This window comes from Lucilia sericata, unplaced genomic scaffold (assembly GCF_015586225.1).
Source record: "Lucilia sericata isolate MDLA Ls3-8-SP2 unplaced genomic scaffold, ASM1558622v1 Contig000254F_arrow, whole genome shotgun sequence".
NCBI lineage: Eukaryota > Metazoa > Arthropoda > Insecta > Diptera > Calliphoridae > Lucilia > Lucilia sericata.
This window is the reverse complement of record NW_023994280.1, coordinates 37608-59071: the sequence shown is the minus strand read 5'-3', so window position 1 is coordinate 59071 and position 21464 is coordinate 37608. Positions and strand designations below refer to the sequence as shown.

Sequence of the window (21464 nt, the reverse complement as noted above, 5' to 3'; positions counted from 1 at the left end):
ATTTTTATAAAATTTTCTTTTTTTCAAGTTGTTAAATTCACTTTTTTGCTGTAATTTTTTGTTGAATTTTTTTTATGGTATTTGTATTTGAGACTTTAAATTTTAAAAAATACAAAAAAATGCACAGAATTTTGTATCCGCTTATCTTTATTTAACAACACTCACGATCACCATTATAGACACGACAACAACCACTGACAGCAACAGGCGTATAAACAATCAGGTTAAAGCCAATTTCAATAAGTCTTAAAACAATGCAGAGAACTAACTCTTTCAGCTCTTTTGCAAACAATTTTATATTTAACTTGTCTAAAAAGTGCTCTTAAATTTTTGTTGGCTTTCTCTTTAGAACTCTCTTATCTGTTTTTTTTTTTGGCGTTTTATACACCTGTTTGTTTCAAGTGTTTTTTTTTTTTCGTATGTTTATTATTATCTTTAGTTATGCTTATTTGTTTGTTAAATTTCCCCTTATCCTCCTCTTCGGTTTCTCTTTCTTGATTTCATTCATAAAAATTTTAATCAATTTACAAAATTAGTTTACAAAATATAGTGTTTAATTTGTTCAAGAACCCTTATAGAGCTGCCAATAGGTTTACTTGTTATTTAGGCGTTTTTTGCTGTTAATATTAATCTATTAGTTACTACCAACTGTTATCATTAGATTGACATTATCGTAATGACCTTTATCATTAACGTTATCAATTTCATATATTCTGCTCCGTTAACTAATGATCCAGTTAATCCTCGTTATCAATTTAAATCCATATTGTCCATGATGTAATGAGTCATTATTTGGTGGTTCTTAAACTTTTCTTGTTACTCATGCAATTTTAAGATTTTAATTTAAATGAATTTTGATTGTATAAATCGAATGCGATCACATGAAGATCATTTGATTTATCGCTAATGCTAGAAGTTCAAATGACCCACTATACTTTTATAATAACTGCAGCTAAATGAATCCATCAAATTATTTTGTGGTAATGCCTATGAGCAGACTTTCCTTCGTCTGGTTAGTGCGGCACCAAATGAGACATTCTAGGATAACGCTAATATAGGTCCCTGGTCACGATAAATGTCAGGGTAACTGTATAGCTAATGAATTAGCCATAAAGGCGCGATGTTATATGAGGAAGAAATTGATGCCTTTACTCGTATCTCTTACGAACTGTAAGAAACTTGTTTTTAATGAACTACTTGTCAGATCTCTAGGTCTATCTGGCCTCTATATGATGCTCTCAGATCAAGACTGCTCATAGTCTTTAGAAGAGATCAGATAAGAAATTTGTATCAGTAACTGTGCCATAGGCACTCATGCCAGGAGACTAGGAGAAGATTAGACGATATCGCATCTACTTTGCTATTGCCCTACATCACTTTGGTGCTCCTTTTTTGTCAGGCATGGATGAGTTTTCTGGGATAGGTCTGAAGAATATCCTATGCTTCATAAATGAACCGATTGGTTTAGTTCTGGAAGCATGGAGTGACATCAGAATACACAGCTGCGGCCACTAGGGTAACCCAACAGAACCAACTTAAATGGACCCAAGAGAGCTGCTTATGAAGCTGCTGCCCTCGATAGTTAACCTAACCTAGTGCGGCACCATCACTGGTCTTGGATTTTTGATGTGTTCTATTGGCTCTGTTATATCGTAGGCTTATAGGCCTTTTCTTCAAAATTGCGTGCGAGGCTTCTCTCAAATTTGGGATGGAGATCGTGAATAGTTATGTTACGAACTCTAAGAATCTTTATCTCTGATACAAGCTAAGGTTGTGATCACCAAAGAATTAGGTTTTGTGCCTGTCGCCAGCTTTGGATCGTCTCGAAATTTTCCGATCGCAACAAAATCAACCGAGCAACTTTATCTACGATAACAGAATGATAAACTATTTTTGAATCTTTGACTTATCGAAGTGGCTTTTACTAAGAGGCTTTCGCTTTTTGGTAGATAATTTGGACATTTTTGATAATTATTTGATAATAATTGATAATTTTTAATAAAATTTTTTGGAATTGAATTACCATTTTTAATTACGATCGCCATCCTTTATGAGAGTTTAAATTGTCGTTTGATTCTATTATACATAAAATGATTTGTTTAGTGTTAGGATCGGGTTCCAACTTCGAGCTTTTGATCGATTGGTTATATGTGTATGTATATATGTATATGTCGGTCCAACAATTTGATGCTACATTAAATGTCTAGGAATATTCTAAAAACTCTTTCTCATGCATTGTCATAACTACATCCAAGAAGCGCTTTAGAAATTTGGAATTCTTCGAATTTATTGTCATCTTTATATTTAAGGCAGTGTTAGGGTGAATCATAATAGTCAGTTTGAAAATAATTTTACTCATCATGCTAAAGTGACTAATGACATTTAAAGTTTTTTTTCTTTTTTTTCAATTCCAAAACTTTTTAACTACAATGTTGTTTTAGCTGCTTTTCAATACAATATATTGACATCACTTAACACACCTGTTGATAGTAAGTGTTTTCGTTTGTGTTTTTATTGTTATGGTTGTTCTTCTTTTATTTTGTTTTCGTGTAATTTTTTCACTTTTTCTCTTGTTGTTTTTTATTCATTCATAAAAATATAATCAAATTAAAAATTATTTTCTGAAAAAATACGGGTTTATTTTTATTATTTTTCTTAGAAATTACTGCATCTTTTGCTGTGGTAGTACTTGTTTTTTTGTTTGGCTACCTGTTGTATTTTTATTGGTTTTGTTTGTTTATATACATTATTATTTGTTTTGGTACATGTTTATAAACATGGAAGCTACACATTGTTTCAGAGAGATTGATGTGTTTTTAACAGCATTGCCAGAGTGAATAATTTTTGTTTACTTTTTACATCTTTAGGCGTTTCATATGTTTTTAAATTTGAATTTTGTACGAAAGAAAATTGTACTAGACAACAGACTTGACTTTTTTGTACAGAATGAATTGGTCTACAGTTTAAATTCTACTATATATCAACTATATACATATCAACAGTCTGATCTATAAACAATAATCTTGACTATAGACTATAGAATTCACTATAGCCTTGACTATACACTACAATGTAGACTTGATTATAAATTAGTGTATAAACTTGACTATAGACTACATTATAAACGAAATTATAGACAAGATAATAGACCAGACTATAGAGCAAACTATAGTCTAAACTATAGACTAAACTATAGTCTATAGACTAGACTATAGACTGGACTATAGACTACACTATGGACTACACTATAGAATATACTAGACTAGACTATAGATAGGACTATAGACTAGACTATAGACTAGACTATAGACTAGACTATAGACTAGACTATACTAGACTAGACTATAGACTAGACTATAGACTAGACTATAGACTAGACTATAGACTAGACTATAGACTAGACTATAGACTAGACTATAGACTAGACTATAGACTAGGCTATAGACTAGACTATAGACTAGACTATAGACTAGACTATAGACTAGACTATAGACTAGACTATAGACTAGACTATATACTAGACTATAGACTAGACTATAGACTAGACTAGACTATAGACTAGACTATAGACTAGACTATAGACTAGACTATAGACTAGACTATAGACTAGACTATAGACTAGACTATAGACTAGACTATAGACTAGACTATAGACTAGACTATAGACTAGACTATAGACTAGACTATAGACTAGACTATAGACTAGACTATAGACTAGACTATAGACTAGACCATAGACTAGACTATAGGCTAGACTATAGACTAGACTATAGACTAGACTATAGACTAGACTATAGACTAGACTATAGACTAGACTATAGACTAGACTATAGACTAGACTATAGACTAGACTATAGACTAGACTATAGACTAGACTATAGACTAGACTATAGGACTAGACTATAGACTAGACTATAGACTAGACTATAGACTAGACTATAGACTAGACTATAGACTAGACTATAGACTAGACTATAGACTAGACTATAGACTAGACTATAGACTAGACTATAGACTAGACTATAGACTAGACTATAGACTAGACTATAGACTAGACTATAGACTAGACTATAGACTAGACTATAGACTAGACTATAGACTAGACTATAGACTAGACTATAGACTAGACTATAGACTAGACTATAGACTAGACTATAGACTAGACTATAGACTAGACTATAGACTAGACTATAGACTAGACTATAGACTAGACTATAGACTAGACTATAGACTAGACTATAGACTAGACTATAGACTAGACTATAGACTAGACTATAGACTAGACTATAGACTAGACTATAGACTAGACTATAGACTAGACTATAGACTAAACTATAGACTAGACTATAGACTAGACTATAGACTAGACTATAGACTAGACTATAGACTAAATACAGACTAGGCTAGACTAGACTTTAGACTAGACTATAGTCTAAACTGCAGACTAGACTATAGACTAAACTACAGACTAGGCTATAGACTAGACTTCACTGTAGACTACACTATAGACTATAAAAAAGACTAGAAATCGTAAATTGCAATCGCTTACCAGACTATGTACTGTCTCTAATATAAACACCCCGTTTCTGTGTTCACATTCTGAATTTGTAAAACCTCGTGCATTAAAGATTCAATACTAAAAGTTGCAAAAAAAAGCCTAGCTGTTGACTTGATATGTTTACAATAATTTTGTAAGTTAAACACAGTTTTTTTTTTGTAAAAACACAAACTGCAGCCAAAAGTCAATATATTCCAACACAAAATAGAATAAAATTAAATTTGCATTGTAAAATAAAACAAATATTTTCTCAGGGTAAATACAAATTTAGACTCTAGCACTGCTTTAGCTACAAAAATAAAATAATTTATAAAACACACCTTTCAAAGGTTAAACACTTAACTAAATGGAGTTTAAATGTTTTTATTTAAATAGAAATTACATTATATAAAAAAATATACAAAACGATACAATAATTATTAAAGCGACAAAATTTTACAACTACTTAAGCGTATTGAGCTACAAGTTTTTCAACAAAAGCAACATATTCTTTTTTGGCATCTTCTTGGGATTTGCCCTTTTGTTTGTTCCACGATTCCCACTTGGCTTTACCTTTCAAATCCAATAAACCGGGTTTGCTGGTGTTATTGTCACCAACGGTGGCTTGCTTGAAGAGAGCGTACAATTCCAAGAATTCTTCATCGGTGGGACGTTTGGTTAAGGTCTTGACGCGTTCAGCGGCAGCATTAAATTGCTAGAATTAGAATTGTAAATTTAGATTAGTTATCATTTGACCTATTTTTAATTGTGGGGTTGTAAAAAAAACTTACTTCATCCAAAGACATGTTGTTAGATTAGTTGTTTCTTTTAATCTGAAATTATAAAGAAATTGATAAATATTTATTAGTTTTGTTTTATCGTTATTTATGGCAGGGGGTCATTAAAGATATGCAGTTTTATGTTTTTTTATTTGAAGTGAAACTAATGCCAATATTTATATGGATTTAATTTACGGTTTTGTTGAAAGTCAAGGTGGAAGAAAAAACCTTGGCTTTGAATCTTTTTAAGCTTTTGTTGTGGGCTGATTTATAATGTAAGCGTTAAGCGTTAAGTCGTCATAATGTTAGCAAATTAATAAATTTTATCATATTTTTTTTAAATCAAAGTCTGGATCAGATTATAGACCAGGCTATATGTCAGACTATAGACCAGACAATAGGCCAGACTATAAGCTTGATTATATTAGATGTATATTAGACTATTGTCCAGATTATATATCAGACTACACTTCAAATTATAAATTGTTCTAAATTATAGTCCAGACTATATATTATAGTTCACACTGTAGACTATCCTATAGTCTAATCTATAGACAATTCTATAGTCCAGATTGTAGACAAGATTACAGAATACACTATATACTAAATTATAATCCAAACAAAAGATTTGATTATACAGACTGTAGACTAGATTCTAGTACAGACTATAGACTAAACTGTCATCCAGACTGTAGACATGACTATAGTCCGGACTGTACTGTAGTCCAAACTATGAACTATAGTCTAGGCCAGACTATAGACAAGACTATAGTTCAGACTAGAATATAGTTCAGATTATGGTCAGGCTATAGAATAAACCATAGTCCATACCATATACTAGATTACAGTCCACATCATAGTTTACACTATAGACTAGACTATAGCGAGCCTGTAGACAAGACTAGATTATAGCCCAGACTATATTATAGATAATAGCCATAATATACACTAAACTGTAGTTCTTACTATAGACTAGACTATTGACTTGACTACAGTCCAGGCTATAGGCAAGACTATAGTTCATATTAAAGACTAGTCTACTCCAGACTATAAACTCGACTGTTATACAGTATATAAATTTGACTATAGTCCAGACTATACACAAGACTCTAGTCCAGACATGAGTAGAGTTCGGATTAAAGACTAGACTCTAGTCCACACTATAAACTATATTCTAGTCCAGACTATGGTTCAGATTATAGATTAAAATATAATCCAAACTGTAAACTAGACTATAGCCCAGACTATAGAATAAACTATAGTCCAGAATATAGAATATATTCCAGACTATAGTTTAAACTTTAGACTATAATATAGTCGAGACTACATATCTAGACTATAGTTCGTACTATTAGTTTGACTATATACTACATTATAGTCCAGACTAGACTATTGTCCACAGTTTTCAAACGTCGCTAAGCGCCTTAATAATGTTTTAACTTGATTAAGATTTTACAAAAATATGAATAAATTATTTGCAAAACAAATAAGTTGTTTGTTGTAAAGACCGGTATGGGTAGATAACAGTTCATTTACCCTAAACTATTAAAAATTTTACGCTATTTGGAGTTAAAGAAAAAATACGCATGTGTTCAGAAATAAGTGACAAAATACACGTCAGTGTTATTATTACTTACTTAACTTTACGATCTTCTTTAACTCTATGGAAAATGACGTAAACTATTTAAAAACTATAAAATTATGCAAAATTATTAAATAAATATTTACTAATTATTAACTAAAATAATGGAATAAAATTAAATTAATAGTAATTAACGGTATTATAAAGTGGGATAGTTAAAATCAGAAATATTTCTTTGCTATTTTGTTTGTCCTAACAAATTCTTGCAATACCAACTAAAAATACAAGTTGCCTCAAATATTTGCTTAATGTGATTGTATCTTAATGTTTTTTAACTTTTTTTTGTAGATTTTCTGAATTAATTATTATGTTGGCCATGTTTTACATTTGTTGGGTGTTTAAAATTTAATTTACCATTTTTTTCACTTTATTTTATTTTTTGCTAGTTTTGAGTGAACCATTCATTCGTTTCTTTTGATAATTTGCCTATTTTGACCATTACACTAAAAACTAACTTTCTCTACAACACTAACAATATATTTTATATCTTAACAATATATATTTTTAAATCTTCTTTTTTTACAAAAAAAAGTTAACAACACAAATACAATTCATAAATTTCCAGTTGCTTGTTTGTGGTTTTATTATAAGAAAATAAAAATGAAAATAACATTTGTAAGACAATATTAACGGTGTTACAAAAAACTTAATTACACTTTTTGGCTTACACGTACAATACCGTTATGAACACGACAGACGAATACACTCAGAGAAAATTTTATTTAAAAATGCAAAAGAGAATTATCCGTTAACAAATGATTTAACACAATTTTATCTCAAATTTTTAATTATTAAAAAATTTTTTTAATTTTGAATTTTCCACATATTTTTTCTTCCAGTGTAATCAAAACAAAACTTTTGTATTATTTTACAATATAATTATTGTTTAATTTTATTGTTACAAGATTAAAGCGGAAATGCGTTTCTATGTCATCATAGTAAAATTTATAATGAAACTTTACACAACAAATAAAATAATAAAAAAAGCACAAAAGTGAAATGGAATTTTTTTTGTTATTAAAATGTGTTTTATGAAAAATTAAACTCATTTCAAGAAAACTTATAAATTTATACACACAGAGAAAATAAGTATTAAAATTACGATTACTTAGTACAGTTGTTGCAATCATAAATTATGTTTAGCTTTATCATTTTATTGCCATATGCAATAAATCAATTATATTTTAATCAATGCAATTATTTCCTAATAGCTGCAATTATAAACATGACTAAAGATGTTTTAATACTGTAATAACTCAGTTGCAGCAATCATTTTGCAAACATTCAATATTTCTCAATGATTGTTAAAAGAAGCGAGATACTCGCGTTGTAAAGAATCTTCAGTTGGAGAATATCTTGGACGAAGAAGCTTTTTCTGTAGACGTTCAGTTCTTGTTCAGTTCTAGTTCAGTTCTAGTTCAGTTCTAGTTCAGTCTAGTTCAGTTCTAGTTCAGTTCAGTTCTAGTTCAGTTCTAGTTCAGTTCTAGTTCAGTTCTAGTTCAGTTCTAGTTCAGTTCAGTTCTAGTTCAGTTTCTAGTTCACTTCTAGTTCAGTTCTAGTTCTAGTTCAGTTCTAGTTCAGTTCTAGTTCAGTTCTAGTTCAGTTTCTAGTCTAGTTCAGTTCTAGTTCAGTTCTAGTTCAGTTCTAGTTCAGTTTCTAGTTCAGTTCTAGTCAGTTCAGTTCAGTTCTAGTTCAGTTCTAGTCAGTTCTAGTTCAGTTCTAGTTCAGTTCTAGTTCAGTTCTAGTTCAGTTCTAGTTCAGTTCTAGTTCAGTTCTAGTTCAGTTCTAGTTCAGTTCTAGTTCAGTTCTAGTTCAGTTCTAGTTCAGTTCTAGTTCAGTTCTAGTTCAGTTCTAGTTCAGTTCTAGTTCAGTTCTAGTTCAGTTTCTAGTTCAGTTCTAGTTCAGTTCTAGTTCAGTTCTAGTTCAGTTCTAGTTCAGTTCTAGTTCAGTTCTAGTTCAGTTCTAGTTCAGTTCTAGTTCAGTTCTAGTTCAGTTCTAGTTCAGTTCTAGTTCAGTTCTAGTTCAGTTCTAGTTCAGTTCTAGTTCAGTTCTAGTTCAGTTCTAGTTCAGTTCTAGTTCAGTTCTAGTTCAGTTCTAGTTCAGTTCTAGTTCAGTTCTAGTTCAGTTCTAGTTCAGTTCTAGTTCAGTTCTAGTTCAGTTCTAGTTCAGTTCTAGTTCAGTTCTAGATCAGTTCTAGTTCAGTTCTAGTTCAGTTCTAGTTCAGTTCTAGTTCAGTTCTAGTTCAGTTCTAGTTCAGTTCTAGTTCAGTTCTAGTTCAGTTCTAGTTCAGTTCTAGTTCAGTTCTAGTTCAGTTCTAGTTCAGTTCTAGTTCAGTTCTAGTTCAGTTCAGTTCTAGTTCAGTTCTAGTTCAGTTCAGTTCAGTTCTAGTTCAGTTCAGTTCTAGTTCAGTACTAGTTCAGTTCTAGTTCTAGTTCAGTTCTAGTTCAGTTCTAGTTCAGTTCTAGTTCAGTTCTAGTTCAGTTCTAGTTCTGTCTAGTTCTAGTTCAAGTTCTCGTTCAGTTCTAGTTCAGTTCTAGTTTCAGTCTGTTCAGTTATAGTTCAGTTTCTATTCCCCAGTTCAGTCAGTTTCTAGTTGTCTAGTTCAGTTCTAGTTCAGTTCTAGTCAGTTCTAGTTCAGTTCTAGTCAGTTCTAGTTCAGTTCTAGTTCAGTTCTAGTTCAGTTCTAGTTCAGTTCTAGTCAGTTCTAGTTCAGTTCTAGTTACAGTCAGTTACAGTTCTGTTCAGTCTAGTTCAGTTATGTTCAGTTCTAGTTCAGTTTGTTCAGTTCTAGTTCAGTTTAGTTCAGTTCTACGTTCAGTTATAGATTCAGTTCTAGTTCAGTTCTAGTTCAGTTTTCTAGTTCAGTTCTAGTAAGTGGTAATTTTTAATAAAGTTTTGAAACACTTTGATTTTTGTAAAAATGGCCACACTTTTTTAATTATATATTTGATTTATTGCATCTTTTGTATATAATTGCATATAATTTATGACAGAACGAAATCTTTTTATACATTTTATTTCAACATTTTTTAATTTTGTTTTTCAATTGATTTTTTATCAACAAAAAAAAAAAAAACAAATTTCTGGAGAAATTTAAACAAATGTTTCCAAACCTTTCTCACTTTGTTTCAGGTATTTATTAAATAAAAGCTTTTTTAAATTTAATAATAGACTGACACAAGGGGGGTATATAAATTAATGAAAAAGAGACACGTATATTCAGTCAATCACACCATTTATTATTACAAAAGCCCACGAGAAATGTCATGTAATTTATTTGATTAATTTAAAGGCATTCAAACTTTTGACACATAAACATTTAGCACTAATTTTATTGAGTTTTTCTAAGCAATTTGCAATTTTGTTTAGCAATTTGTTTAAAATAATTAACATTTATAAATTTCAATTTTGCTTCTTCTATCTTCTTCACCCACAACAAATTTTGAAATTTGGACACTTTTTTTTAATTTTTTATCAAAAAAAAAAAAAAAAAAAAAAAAAAAACAATATTTTATTGCTTTATACTAAACAAAAATAAGACTTTTGGAAGAGGAGCCAGTTTGTTGAAAACTTACTTGTCTTGAAAACAGCAAAAAACGTTCTGAATTCAAATCACCAATCTACTCATAAATATAACGAATTTTTTTGTTTGTACTCGCACTGTTTGTTGACGCTATAGAAAAAAATCGTTTTTTTTAATCTAATGTTTGAGTACATACGAACATATGTTTTACTACTTCGTACGATTTTTGAACACGATCACTATGTTTTTTTGCTTAATTTGAAGTATAAAGCTTTTTTTGTTAAGTGCTTTCTATACACAGTTAAAAAGTTTTTTTGGTTACGGTACGTTCAGCTTTTTAGATTACGTGATTTTGTATGCATTCGATTTACGATATATGTATTTTAAATTTTGTCTTTCTATGACTATAAAATGAAGCAGGTGAATTTTCAAGTGGTTTAAGTTAAAAAGGTTGTTATTAGATTAGATTTTAACCGATTCTTGATTAAAGTTCAAATAGATTTATAATTTTATTACTCGTATTAACTAATTTTTGTAAACAGTTTGTAATTAATTTATAGTCACTTTACTTTGTATTCATGCAATATCGATCACTTGGCACCAAATCAGGTACAAAACTGAAATTGTATAATTTTAAATATGGAAGACGTGCAATGTTCTAGTTCAGTTTTAGTTCAATTCTGGTTCAGTTCTGGTTCAGTTCTAGTTCAGTTCTAGTTCAGTTCTAGTCCAGTTCTAGTTCAGTTCTAGTTCAGTTCTAGTTCAGTTCTAGTTCAGTTCTAGTTCAGTTCTAGTTCAGTTCAGTTCTAGTTCAGTTCTAGTTCAGTTCTAGTTCAGTTCTAATTGAGTTCTAATTGAGTTCTAGTTCAGTTCTAGTTCTAGTTCAGTTCTAGTTCAGTTCTAGTTCAGTTCTAGTTCAGTTCTAGTTCAGTTCTAGTTCAGTTCTAGTTCAGTTCTAGTTCAGTTCTAGTTCTAGTTCTAGTTCTAGTTCAGTTCTAGTTCAGTTCTAGTTCTAGTTCAGTTCTAGTTCAGTTCTAGTTCAGTTCTAGTTCAGTTCTAGTTCAGTTCTAGTTCAGTTCTAGTTCAGTTCTAGTTCAGTTCTAGTTCAGTTCTAGTTCAGTTCTAGTTCAGTTCTAGTTCTAGTTCAGTTCTAGTTCAGTTCTAGTTCAGTTCTAGTTCAGTTCTAGTTCAGTTCTAGTTCAGTTCTAGTTCAGTTCTAGTTCAGTTCTAGTTCAGTTCTAGTTCAGTTCTAGTTCAGTTCTAGTTCAGTTCTAGTTCAGTTCTAGTTCAGTTCTAGTTCAGTTCTAGTTCAGTTCTAGTTCAGTTCTAGTTCAGTTCTAGTTCAGTTCTAGTTCAGTTCTAGTTCAGTTCTAGTTCAGTTCTAGTTCAGTTCTAGTTCAGTTCTAGTTCAGTTCTAGTTCAGTTTTAGTTCAGTTCTAGTACAGTTCTATTTCAGTTCAAGTTCAGTTCCAGTTAAGTTCTAGTTCCCATAAAATTCTGGTTAACAAAAAAAATGTCTCGAACATAATTGATTCTTCGATCTTCAAAATTAAATTAAAAAAATATTTATATATATTTTTTTTAAAGGTTTAAAAATTTTCCACTCTGTTTCTTTTATTATAAGATAACCCTCCCCACTTGATTATAACTTAACGCAATCCATCAATATGAAAATTTTCATATCTTATCTTTTATGACTCTGGGAGGTTTATGGAAAGTATTTTTTTATAAGATTATCAATTTCCTCACACGGTATGGTTGTATTTTTAAAATAATCTTTAATCCAAATTATTAACAAAGTATAAGTGTAGAGTACTTCTAAAATATTAACATATTCCGGTTAATATTAAAATAGAAATAGTGCATATCTAGTCCGATAATCTGAAATTTAAAGCAAAACTAACTTTAAGATAACTATTAGCCAATATTACTGTTAACGCCTAAATATAAATTTAGGTGATAAGTTCTATATAAAGTATTATTTTGTTATGGTATTAAGGAGAGATTATGATGTTTTTATGCTAAAAAATGGTGAATTAAAAACAAGAAAATATTTTAGAGTACCTTTCAATTCCTTCCAATTTATTTTAGTAAAATCTCTTAAGTATTAAACATAAATAGTTATATTAATATTCCCCTACTACATTTTTTTAAAAATTAAATTTAAGCATATTTGGGAGCATATTTCTCATAGACTTGTACGTAGGCAGCCTTGGCAGCATCTTGAGACAAACCTTGGTGTTTGTTCCAGGCTTCCCACATGGCCTTCTTTTTCAAATCCAAAGCACCGGGTTTTTCAATGTTGCAATCACCAACGGTGGCTTGCTTGAAAAGACCGTAGAATTCTAAGAATTCAGAGTCAGAAGGCTTCTTGCTGAAGTTCTTAGCCAATTCACAAGCTTCTTCGAACTAAAATGAAATTATTTAAAAATTATCTGAATGTTAACTTAAAATTATGATTTCAAATTTGTAAACTTACTGAAACCATTTTGTTTAATGTTATTATTTGGATAAATAAAATTCAAATGATACTGTTGTCATATCCACTCAAACCTTTTATAGTTATTTTTTTAGTCTTGAAGACTAAATTCATTGACGGAGTTATTACTTTATCTTTTAGTTTTTTTACGAATTTAATTAATTTTCCTTAGATAAATATTTATTTAAATTATGTTTCGTAATATTGGGGAAATATTCTTTGATTTTTCAATGAAATTGGTTTCAATCTTATCTATTAGAAAATTTGATTATTTTATTAAAGAAATATTTAGATTTATTTTTGTTGTTCTAGAATGCATTTACTGGCCTTAGCAACTTCATATTAATATAAACGTAAATTGTTTTTTGTTTAATATTATTTTTTATATTTAAAGTTATGATTATGCACTAACGACTATCGATCAGTTTGTATATTTTATTTATTAAATTTGAAAGTATAGTTTAAGGCGATTTTTTTATGTTATCACTGTCTGCTGCATGACTGTGCCAAGTCCAAATAATAGTGAATCATTTGATTTTTGTCTATTTTTCAACTTTTTTCCTTAAAATATTAAATTGTTTTTGTATTATCATTACTATGTATTTATCTTTAAAAATCTTTGATACATAAAAAAGTGATTAATTTTTTTGAATCATATGTTTCTTTTTTAAAATATGATCCCTCCAAGAAATTAAAACTTTTGCATGTTTTTCTCCGTTTAATAATTTAGGAAATTTGATTTTTATTTGGTCATAAAATTTTAAAGGTTTTCTTTAAACTTTAGTTCTAGTTCAGTTCTAGTTCAGTTCAATTCTAGTTCAGTTCTAGTTCAGTTCAGTTCAGTTCTAGTTCAGTTCTAGTTCAGTTCTAGGTCAGTTCTACTTCAGTTCTACTTCAGTTCTAGTTCAGTTCTAGTTCAGTTCTAGATCAGTTCTAGATCAGTTATAGATCAGTTCCAGTTCAGTTCTAGTTCAGTTCTAGTTCAGTTCTAGTTCAGTTCTAGTTCAGTTCTAGTTCAGTTCTAGTTCAGTTCTAGTTCAGTTCTAGTTCAGTTCTAGTTCAGTTCTAGTTCAGTTCTAGTTCAGTTCTAGTTCAGTTCTAGTTCAGTTCTAGTTCAGTTCTAGTTCAGTTCCAGTTCAGTTCTAGTTCTAGTTCAGTTCTAGTTCAGTTCTAGTTCAGTTCTAGTTCAGTTCTAGTTCAGTTCTAGTTCAGTTCTAGTTCAGTTCTAGTTCAGTTCTAGTTCAGTTCTAGTTCAGTTCTAGTTCAGTTCTAGTTCAGTTCTAGTTCAGTTCTAGTTCAGTTCTAGTTCAGTTCTAGTTCAGTTCTAGTTCAGTTCTAGTTCAGTTCTAGTTCAGTTCTAGTTCAGTTCTAGTTCAGTTCTAGTTCAGTTCTAGTTCAGTTCTAGTTCAGTTCTAGTTCAGTTCTAGATCAGTTCCAGATCAGTTCCAGTTCAGTTCTAGTTCTGTTCTAGTTCAGTTGTAGTTCAGTTCTAGTTCAATTCTATACCAAATCTTTGGTCGTGCAACCATCTCTGAGTAGGTTTCGAAAACGGACTTGCAATAATGTAAAAAACTGGGATTGGGAGGCATCTAATTTGTTTTTTTTAATATAGGGCCTAAAGTTGGCCTATATTTTTCTCCATATAAACTACTGAGTATCGCTAAAATTTAAACGCTTTCGGATTAGCGGCTTAGGTGTAGTTGGCTAAAAATTAAAACATCGCTATCTAGCGGATATATATACACTATCGGACAAAATAAAGTGCAAAAGTACTCATGCTATATTCTTTCAGCGAAAAATCTGTTAAATGATTATTAAATAATGAAAATTTATTATAATTCATTTAGTTAATATACATTGCTACAAAAATAACAATAAAACTAAATTATTGTACTTAGAATGTTTCTGTATAAAATTTAAAATTAAAGTAAATTCACTTTTTGTCGGACAAAATAAAGTGTAAATTTTATATATCATTGTTAAAATTTCTTGTATATCAAAATTTTTTATCTATTTTGGTTCTGATTTGAATATTTGGATCTACTTTAGCCATTTTGGCTATTTTTTTACCATTATTATGTCCAATCGCCTTCCCCTCCTCTTGTTTTCCCGCATACGATTATTTTCAAAAGGAATCCAATTTTATTCACTATTTCATCGGAATTTTTTGATCAATTGTGGTCCAAAATTAATCTATTGGATTTAGGGTGGTGCTCTGAACAGGACATTCCAATTTTCCTGTGTTTTTTCCTACGTTAATGTTATTTTTTAACTTTATCAAGTACTTAAGCTTATTATCTTGCCGTGATATAAAGTTGCCCAAGTCCATTTTTAAGGCACTGATCTTTAGATTTGAGTGTAATATGCTCACGTAGTATTCATGTATTTCTGAATACATTTCCCGTAGGTTCCCCACACCTAACGTTAAAAATTTAACACATACGAAGAGTCAACTGACCCATACCTTGAATCGTCCACCATCTTATTTAAAAGCGCGGAAAGTTTCTTCCGATTTTAGTATTTAATTTTGTATTTTTTAGCTCAATTTATGTAGTTGGTCAGATGAGTTCCTATTTGTAACGAAAAATTTAAAATTTAAAATGAGTGAGAGGTAAGCCATTTAATATACTAAACTTGAAATACAATAGGCTGGTTTTTAAACATTAGCGTGGAGGGCTATCAGTATTGGTACATTATTCAACTTTAGGATCGGGAATCTTAGTGAAAATGGAGTAAGTAATTACAAATGAGCAATAAACGAGCATATTTAATAAAAATCCTGAAATAAATGGCGTAAAAATGGTTTTGGGAGACTTCATGTCTCAACAGATTCATGACTTCAAAGACACAACAAAGGCTAAAAATCATTATTGTACGAATAAAAACACTGAAAAATTGGAATAACCTGCTCAGAGCACCGCCCTAAATCCAATAGATTAATTTTGGACCACAATTGATAAAAAATTCTGATGAAGTAGTGAATAAAAATGGATTCATTTTGAAAATAATCATATGCGGGAAAACAAGAGGAAAGGAAGGCGATTGGGTAAAAAAATTACCATAATGGTTTAAGTAGATCCAAATATTCAAATCAGAACCAAAATAGATACAAAATTTTGATATACAATAAATTTAAATAATGATATATAAAATTTACATTTTATTTTGTCCGACAAAAAAGTGAATTTACTTTAATTTTTGACGTTATACAGAAAAGTTTTAAGTACAATAATTTTGTTTTATTGTTATTTTTGTAGCATTGTATATTAACTAAACGAATTTAAAAAATTTTCTATATTAAAAGTTCATTTAACAGATTTTTCGCTGATAGAATATAGTAATAGTACTTTTGCACTTTATTTTGTCCGATAGTGTATGTTACAGAGATCTCACGATCTCTGTAACATATGTATATATGAATTATTGTATCATTTTGTCTCGTAGTTTCTGAATTTATAAAATGGAGTTAAAACTTTTCCATAACAAGATATTAACGATTTATTGCAGCGAATTATTACTAAAATCAAAATTTTTTACTAATATTTTTTATCAAAATATTATTTTATGGTGAGATAAAGAGTGCGTCAATAAAAATGTTTACATATTTTGTTAATAAATAAAAAAGGTACAAAGTTCAATTTGTGTGAAGTACCCCATAAAAATGAAACTGTTTTAGAAATCGTTTCAAATTTTTAAAGTTGAAACCACCAGGTACCGAAACACTGTATTTCTGATCGAATAATAAATCAAAATTGGTATTATGGCAAGAAATCGGTTAAATTGACCTTTAATTAATTACCGAAATTTGTTTTTATAGAGAAAGCTCATTTGGATATTACATACTTACTTATATATTATTCAATTATTTTAAAGGATCATTTTAAATTAAAATTGCATAACACATATAAATTTTTACTTAAAGAAGATTTTTATTTACACTTAAACATCGACTGACCAGAAAATCATAAAGTTAATAAAATAAATAAATTTTTAAACTTTTTCTAAATCACAAAACATAAATTAAATTGAGAAGATTTCTACTACTGCTACTACAAAATTGAACCAAATTCAAAAAATTTATAATTTATTCGGATTTGGGAGCATATTTGTGGTAGACTTCGATGTATTTAGCCTTGGCATCTTCAGAGCTGGTGCCAGCCTTGGACTTCCAGGAGTTCCACATGGCTTTTCTGACGGGATCTTCAGGTTCATCGGTGTTGCAGTCACCTACGGTGGCTTGTTTATAGTAACCGTAGAATTCCAAGAAGTCCTCTTGAGTGGGCTTGTTGGTCAAGTTCTTGGCCTTCTCAACGATTTCTTCAAACTGTAATTAGGAAAAGTTATATAATAAAAAGTTTTATAAATTTTCGAATATATTGAACTTACGGTGAGCATGTTGTTAGAAGTTGTTGCTTTAGTTGTTATTTCCAAACAAATAATGATATTTTAAATAATTCCCTGGTTTTTATATAAATGTTTTGGACAAATTTTGCTAATATTTGGCAAATCTTATCAGTTGCATTTGGAAAGTTATAACTGTGTGTCAGTGTCAATTTTTAGTTGGTTATCTATTTGGTTTTCACTTCCAGCTAATATTACGTTACGTGTACTTCTTTTTCACCCTCAATCCATCGAACATTGTTTGTGTTTACTGTATATTTTTTTGCTGAAATTTGTCATTAAACTTTATTAATCAGTGTTTGGTGGTAATGTATATAATGATAATACAAATTTATTGATTTCTATATATATATAATAGTATATAAATACATATGTTTTTTCTGTACATATGCAGTGAGATAAGGTTCTTCTATCTCTGATTATAAAACAAAAACTGCAAATCTACTGCCATTTATTATCTCTGACATATGTTTTACCTTCCTTCTGTGAAATAGTTCTGCTTACGCATGCTTATTTTCAGATTATCTTGGACATTTTTTCAAAATAGTTAATGATTTTCTTATCAGAAATCCACTCATATATTAGGAAAGGGGATTTTTTGCAATTTTAAAAAAAAGATTATGTATTTTGCATTACTTTCCATTGTCAAGGTTGAATTTTATATAAGCTATGGTTTTGCAAAAGCTAGCCTATGCATTTTTTTAATAGGGCGAAAATTTGGAACCTTGAAAACAATTTTAACATTGCTTTTTAATGCTATACAATGGAGCGATGTTTTTTTAAATTGAATTGGCGTTTTTACCCCCGGGGTCATGTTACCTTGCTGACACTTCTGATCTTCTTGTTATTGCAAGTCTGAGGAAAAGAGGTACTACCAATAACTCTAGTCTGCCGGGACTATAAACTGGTGATGATCAAATGTTCCTCGGCCTTTCTTTGGAATCATTTGGCATGGGACCGAACCAGTACACTATACATCCAATTTGCTGCTGGCCAGTTGCCCGCCAGACTTTGTCCTGACTAATCAGTTCATCAGTTCAGGGGTTCCTTTGGGACCCGATGGATGAGGATAGATTATATTAGAGAGGGTCCTAAGCACTGCGACCCTGTTTTAGATCTTTTGTGCAAGCGTGAGTTCACCATAACAGGTTTACATATGAAAATAACGGGTTTGATTGTTAAGAGATTGAATATATCCTTCGAGGTTAGTGATGCTGCATCACTAGCCCCCTAAGATTCTTTCTCGACGTGTTCTTAGTGTTGGACAATTGCACAATATGTAATCAGAGGTTTCCTCCTGGCAGGTAAAAAATGTGCATAGCTTCGATATGGCGTTAATTAGGGTGAATTAATGATATCTGAGACCTCAGTGTCCCGTGAGTAGTACAGTTATTATTCTGAGATCGCTTTTGTTAAGCGATATCAACTTTGTCCTTGATAGCGTAATTGTGGGATACCAAAGAATGGTTCAGGGCCGATAAGTGGGCGATGAGCGCCTCTATTTGCTAAGCAATCCGCCCGTTTGTTTCCATAATAACCTATATGGCCTGTTATCCAACACAGTGTTAGTTATAATGTTTAGCCAGTTCGTTCAATGAAGTCACATAGTCCATTACAATACCCGACCTAACTTCATACGAGAGTATGGCCTTGAGCACTGCTTGGCTGTTTGACATTATGTAAATTATCAGACCATTTATCCTTCTCCTCCTTAGCACAGATGTAGATGTCGTAGATTACCGCCTGAAATATTGAGGGATATTTTCCCATGGAGATTGCTTTCTGGAAGTTAGGACCACATGTATAACCAGTATAACCATCTATGTGTATGGACCCGTTAGTATACCAAACTTGATCAGCACTTTGCTGCCACCATGTTTGATTGACCCATTGGTTCCACTCAGGTATCTTGAAGGAACGGTCAAAAACTAATGGTTGAGGATAATTCTGAGTTAGTTGTTTTTGCTTTCTGAAGGTGTTTTTCACCTGATGTTGAGTACGTCCCTTCTATTGGCTCTAAACCAGTGATTGCCTTTTCCTTGTCGTGGTATGTAATGGTCTTGTCTCACAATACCTATCATTCCGCAACGGTTCTACTATGGCAAGAGATGAGATATATCGAGAACTTGAGCAAAGTGCTTGTACATGGTCCATGTACAAAAATTGCTACTGGCGTGTAAGGAACACAAAGGGGCGGTGGTGAGCCGTCAAAGAAGCTCACCCTGTGTATGAAAAAGACCAGCGTAAAATAAGACCGTCAAGTTCACTTAAAGCACTTCGACATCTTAGCATTTCGAAACTGCTGGAACGTTTGGGATACAATTTTACATAGAAGTATCAAAGGGAAATTGGTTAAAAATTACAACCGATATTTCAAAAATAGTTGACCAAGATTTGACATATTCCTTAGCCAATCATTTGTCGAAAGTTATTTAATAGATAAACCTTTTGAAAAGTAGTTGAAGTTCTAGATTGATCTTTATTTCATGTATGTGTCACTAAATTAAATTTATATGACTTCATTTTTATTATTTATAAAATTTAACTCGATGAAATAATTTTACTTTATCTATTAAAAGTTTAATCAAAAATATGAGTAACTACAGATAGTCCAAAATACAAGTGATCGCAAATATGATCGCTATATGTTTGTGATCACAAAACATATGTTATCACGATATTTGCGATCTTATAAATGATCACGAATGGATTTTGTGATCGTAATATGTTAAATGTTTATTTACATCGAATCATTTTTGAACACAAATCGATCTGTTTTCTCTCGATCGAAAGCTGATGGATGAATCTTATATCTTGACGAAAAATTTATTTAGAAAATTGTATTATGTATGATGGTTAAATGCTGATAACAAAGGCCGGTTTCGGTTTCTCTTAATTTATCGTTTTGATTTGAAATCTGTTTTTCATTTTGTATTTTCTAAATTTTTGGAACAAAACGTATGTAAACGAAATAATTGAGTGCACTTTTCCATGACAAACTTAAAAACACTTATAACAGATTATGCTTACCCATGATCACTTTTGTTAGGAATATGAGATCATGTTTTTCTCCATTTTAGAGTTTCTCGTATACAAAATAAAGAACTTTCCTCGATTATTAATATTATCCAATTAAAGTTCAAATATAACAACAATAATCAGTAACCATATTAATTTTAAATAAAATCCATGAAAAAATCTGATATAAAACCAATTAAGGCCCCTATTAAAACCTTTTCGAATGGCGCCAATAATTCTTAACTTAAAGAAAACTTATTAATAAAATTTTTATCTTTGATTTTATAATAAACGTCACATTTAAATAACTTTTACAAAAAATACTGATAACAAGTCCAATAATAACTATTTTCATGGGTGGTATATAATCTTTAAGTTAAAAAAGACAATTATCACGTGAATAATTTCGATAATAATAATACTATAAACGGCCTTTCGTAATTTAATTAAAATTTCTCAAAATAAATCATATTAATATCCGCCGAATTTAAAATTAGTATAAAAAAGCTCGCAAACACTTGAGAATTTATCATTTTGGATTAAAACTTCAACCAAAAAGGTAAATCAATCAAAATATTTAATATTATAAATAAAAATTACAAATTTTAATTCAAATCCTTCAACTTTAGCTCCCCCCAAAAAAATTTATCAATATGGTTAGTTTCGAAGAAGCTTGTGAATTGGCTAAGAACTTCAGCAAGAAGCCTTCTGACTCTGAATTCTTAGAATTCTACGGTCTTTTCAAGCAAGCCACCGTTGGTGATTGCAACATTGAAAAACCCGGTGCTTTGGATTTGAAAAAGAAGGCCATGTGGGAAGCCTGGAACAAACACCAAGGTTTGTCTCAAGATGCTGCCAAGGCTGCCTACGTACAAGTCTATGAGAAATATGCTCCCAAATATGCTTAAATAATAATACAAAAACTATATAAACACTATACAGTCATGGTTAAGGAACATTAAGTTACATAATATGAAATTAACATAGATTATTTAAATATATTTATTAATACATAAATAAAAAAGCGTTACAAATCAAATAATTGGTGAGGTTTTAAAATTGTGAAGTATACTTTTATACTGCCT

The 21464-nt window shown here is 30.5% G+C and overlaps 4 protein-coding genes across 4 annotated transcripts; 1 reads left to right on the top strand and 3 right to left on the bottom strand.

The window, feature by feature from the left end:
* Positions 1 to 4891: 4891 nt before the first annotated feature.
* LOC119602808 (acyl-CoA-binding protein homolog) lies at positions 4892 to 10705 on the bottom strand. Its single transcript, XM_037954529.1, has 3 exons — positions 10534 to 10705; positions 5329 to 5370; positions 4892 to 5252 (listed from the first exon to the last, which is right to left on the bottom strand). Exons 2-3 carry the CDS (start codon positions 5341 to 5343, stop codon positions 5004 to 5006), a joined length of 264 nt encoding a protein of 87 aa, XP_037810457.1. The 5' UTR covers positions 5344 to 5370; positions 10534 to 10705; the 3' UTR covers positions 4892 to 5003.
* A 1829-nt stretch (positions 10706 to 12534) lies between these two features.
* On the bottom strand, positions 12535 to 13035 carry LOC119602798 (acyl-CoA-binding protein-like). The gene is made up of 2 exons (XM_037954516.1): positions 12961 to 13035; positions 12535 to 12890 (listed from the first exon to the last, which is right to left on the bottom strand). The coding sequence occupies exons 1-2, from the start codon at positions 12967 to 12969 to the stop codon at positions 12645 to 12647; spliced, it is 255 nt and encodes an 84-aa protein (XP_037810444.1). The 5' UTR covers positions 12970 to 13035; the 3' UTR covers positions 12535 to 12644.
* Positions 13036 to 16876: 3841 nt separating this feature from the next.
* Positions 16877 to 17628, bottom strand: LOC119602799 (acyl-CoA-binding protein). Its single transcript, XM_037954517.1, has 2 exons — positions 17347 to 17628; positions 16877 to 17284 (listed from the first exon to the last, which is right to left on the bottom strand). Exons 1-2 carry the CDS (start codon positions 17353 to 17355, stop codon positions 17045 to 17047), a joined length of 249 nt encoding a protein of 82 aa, XP_037810445.1. The 5' UTR covers positions 17356 to 17628; the 3' UTR covers positions 16877 to 17044.
* Positions 17629 to 20866: 3238 nt separating this feature from the next.
* LOC119602810 (acyl-CoA-binding protein) lies at positions 20867 to 21418 on the top strand. The gene is made up of 2 exons (XM_037954533.1): positions 20867 to 20938; positions 21009 to 21418. The coding sequence occupies exon 2, from the start codon at positions 21033 to 21035 to the stop codon at positions 21285 to 21287; it is 255 nt and encodes an 84-aa protein (XP_037810461.1). The 5' UTR covers positions 20867 to 20938; positions 21009 to 21032; the 3' UTR covers positions 21288 to 21418.
* The last annotated feature ends 46 nt before the right edge of the window (positions 21419 to 21464 follow it).

Excerpts from the sequence above, each read along its gene's own strand:
- LOC119602810 (XM_037954533.1), top strand. The coding sequence starts at position 21,033 with ATGGTTAGTTTCGAAGAAGCTTGTGAATTGGCTAAGAACTTCAGCAAG.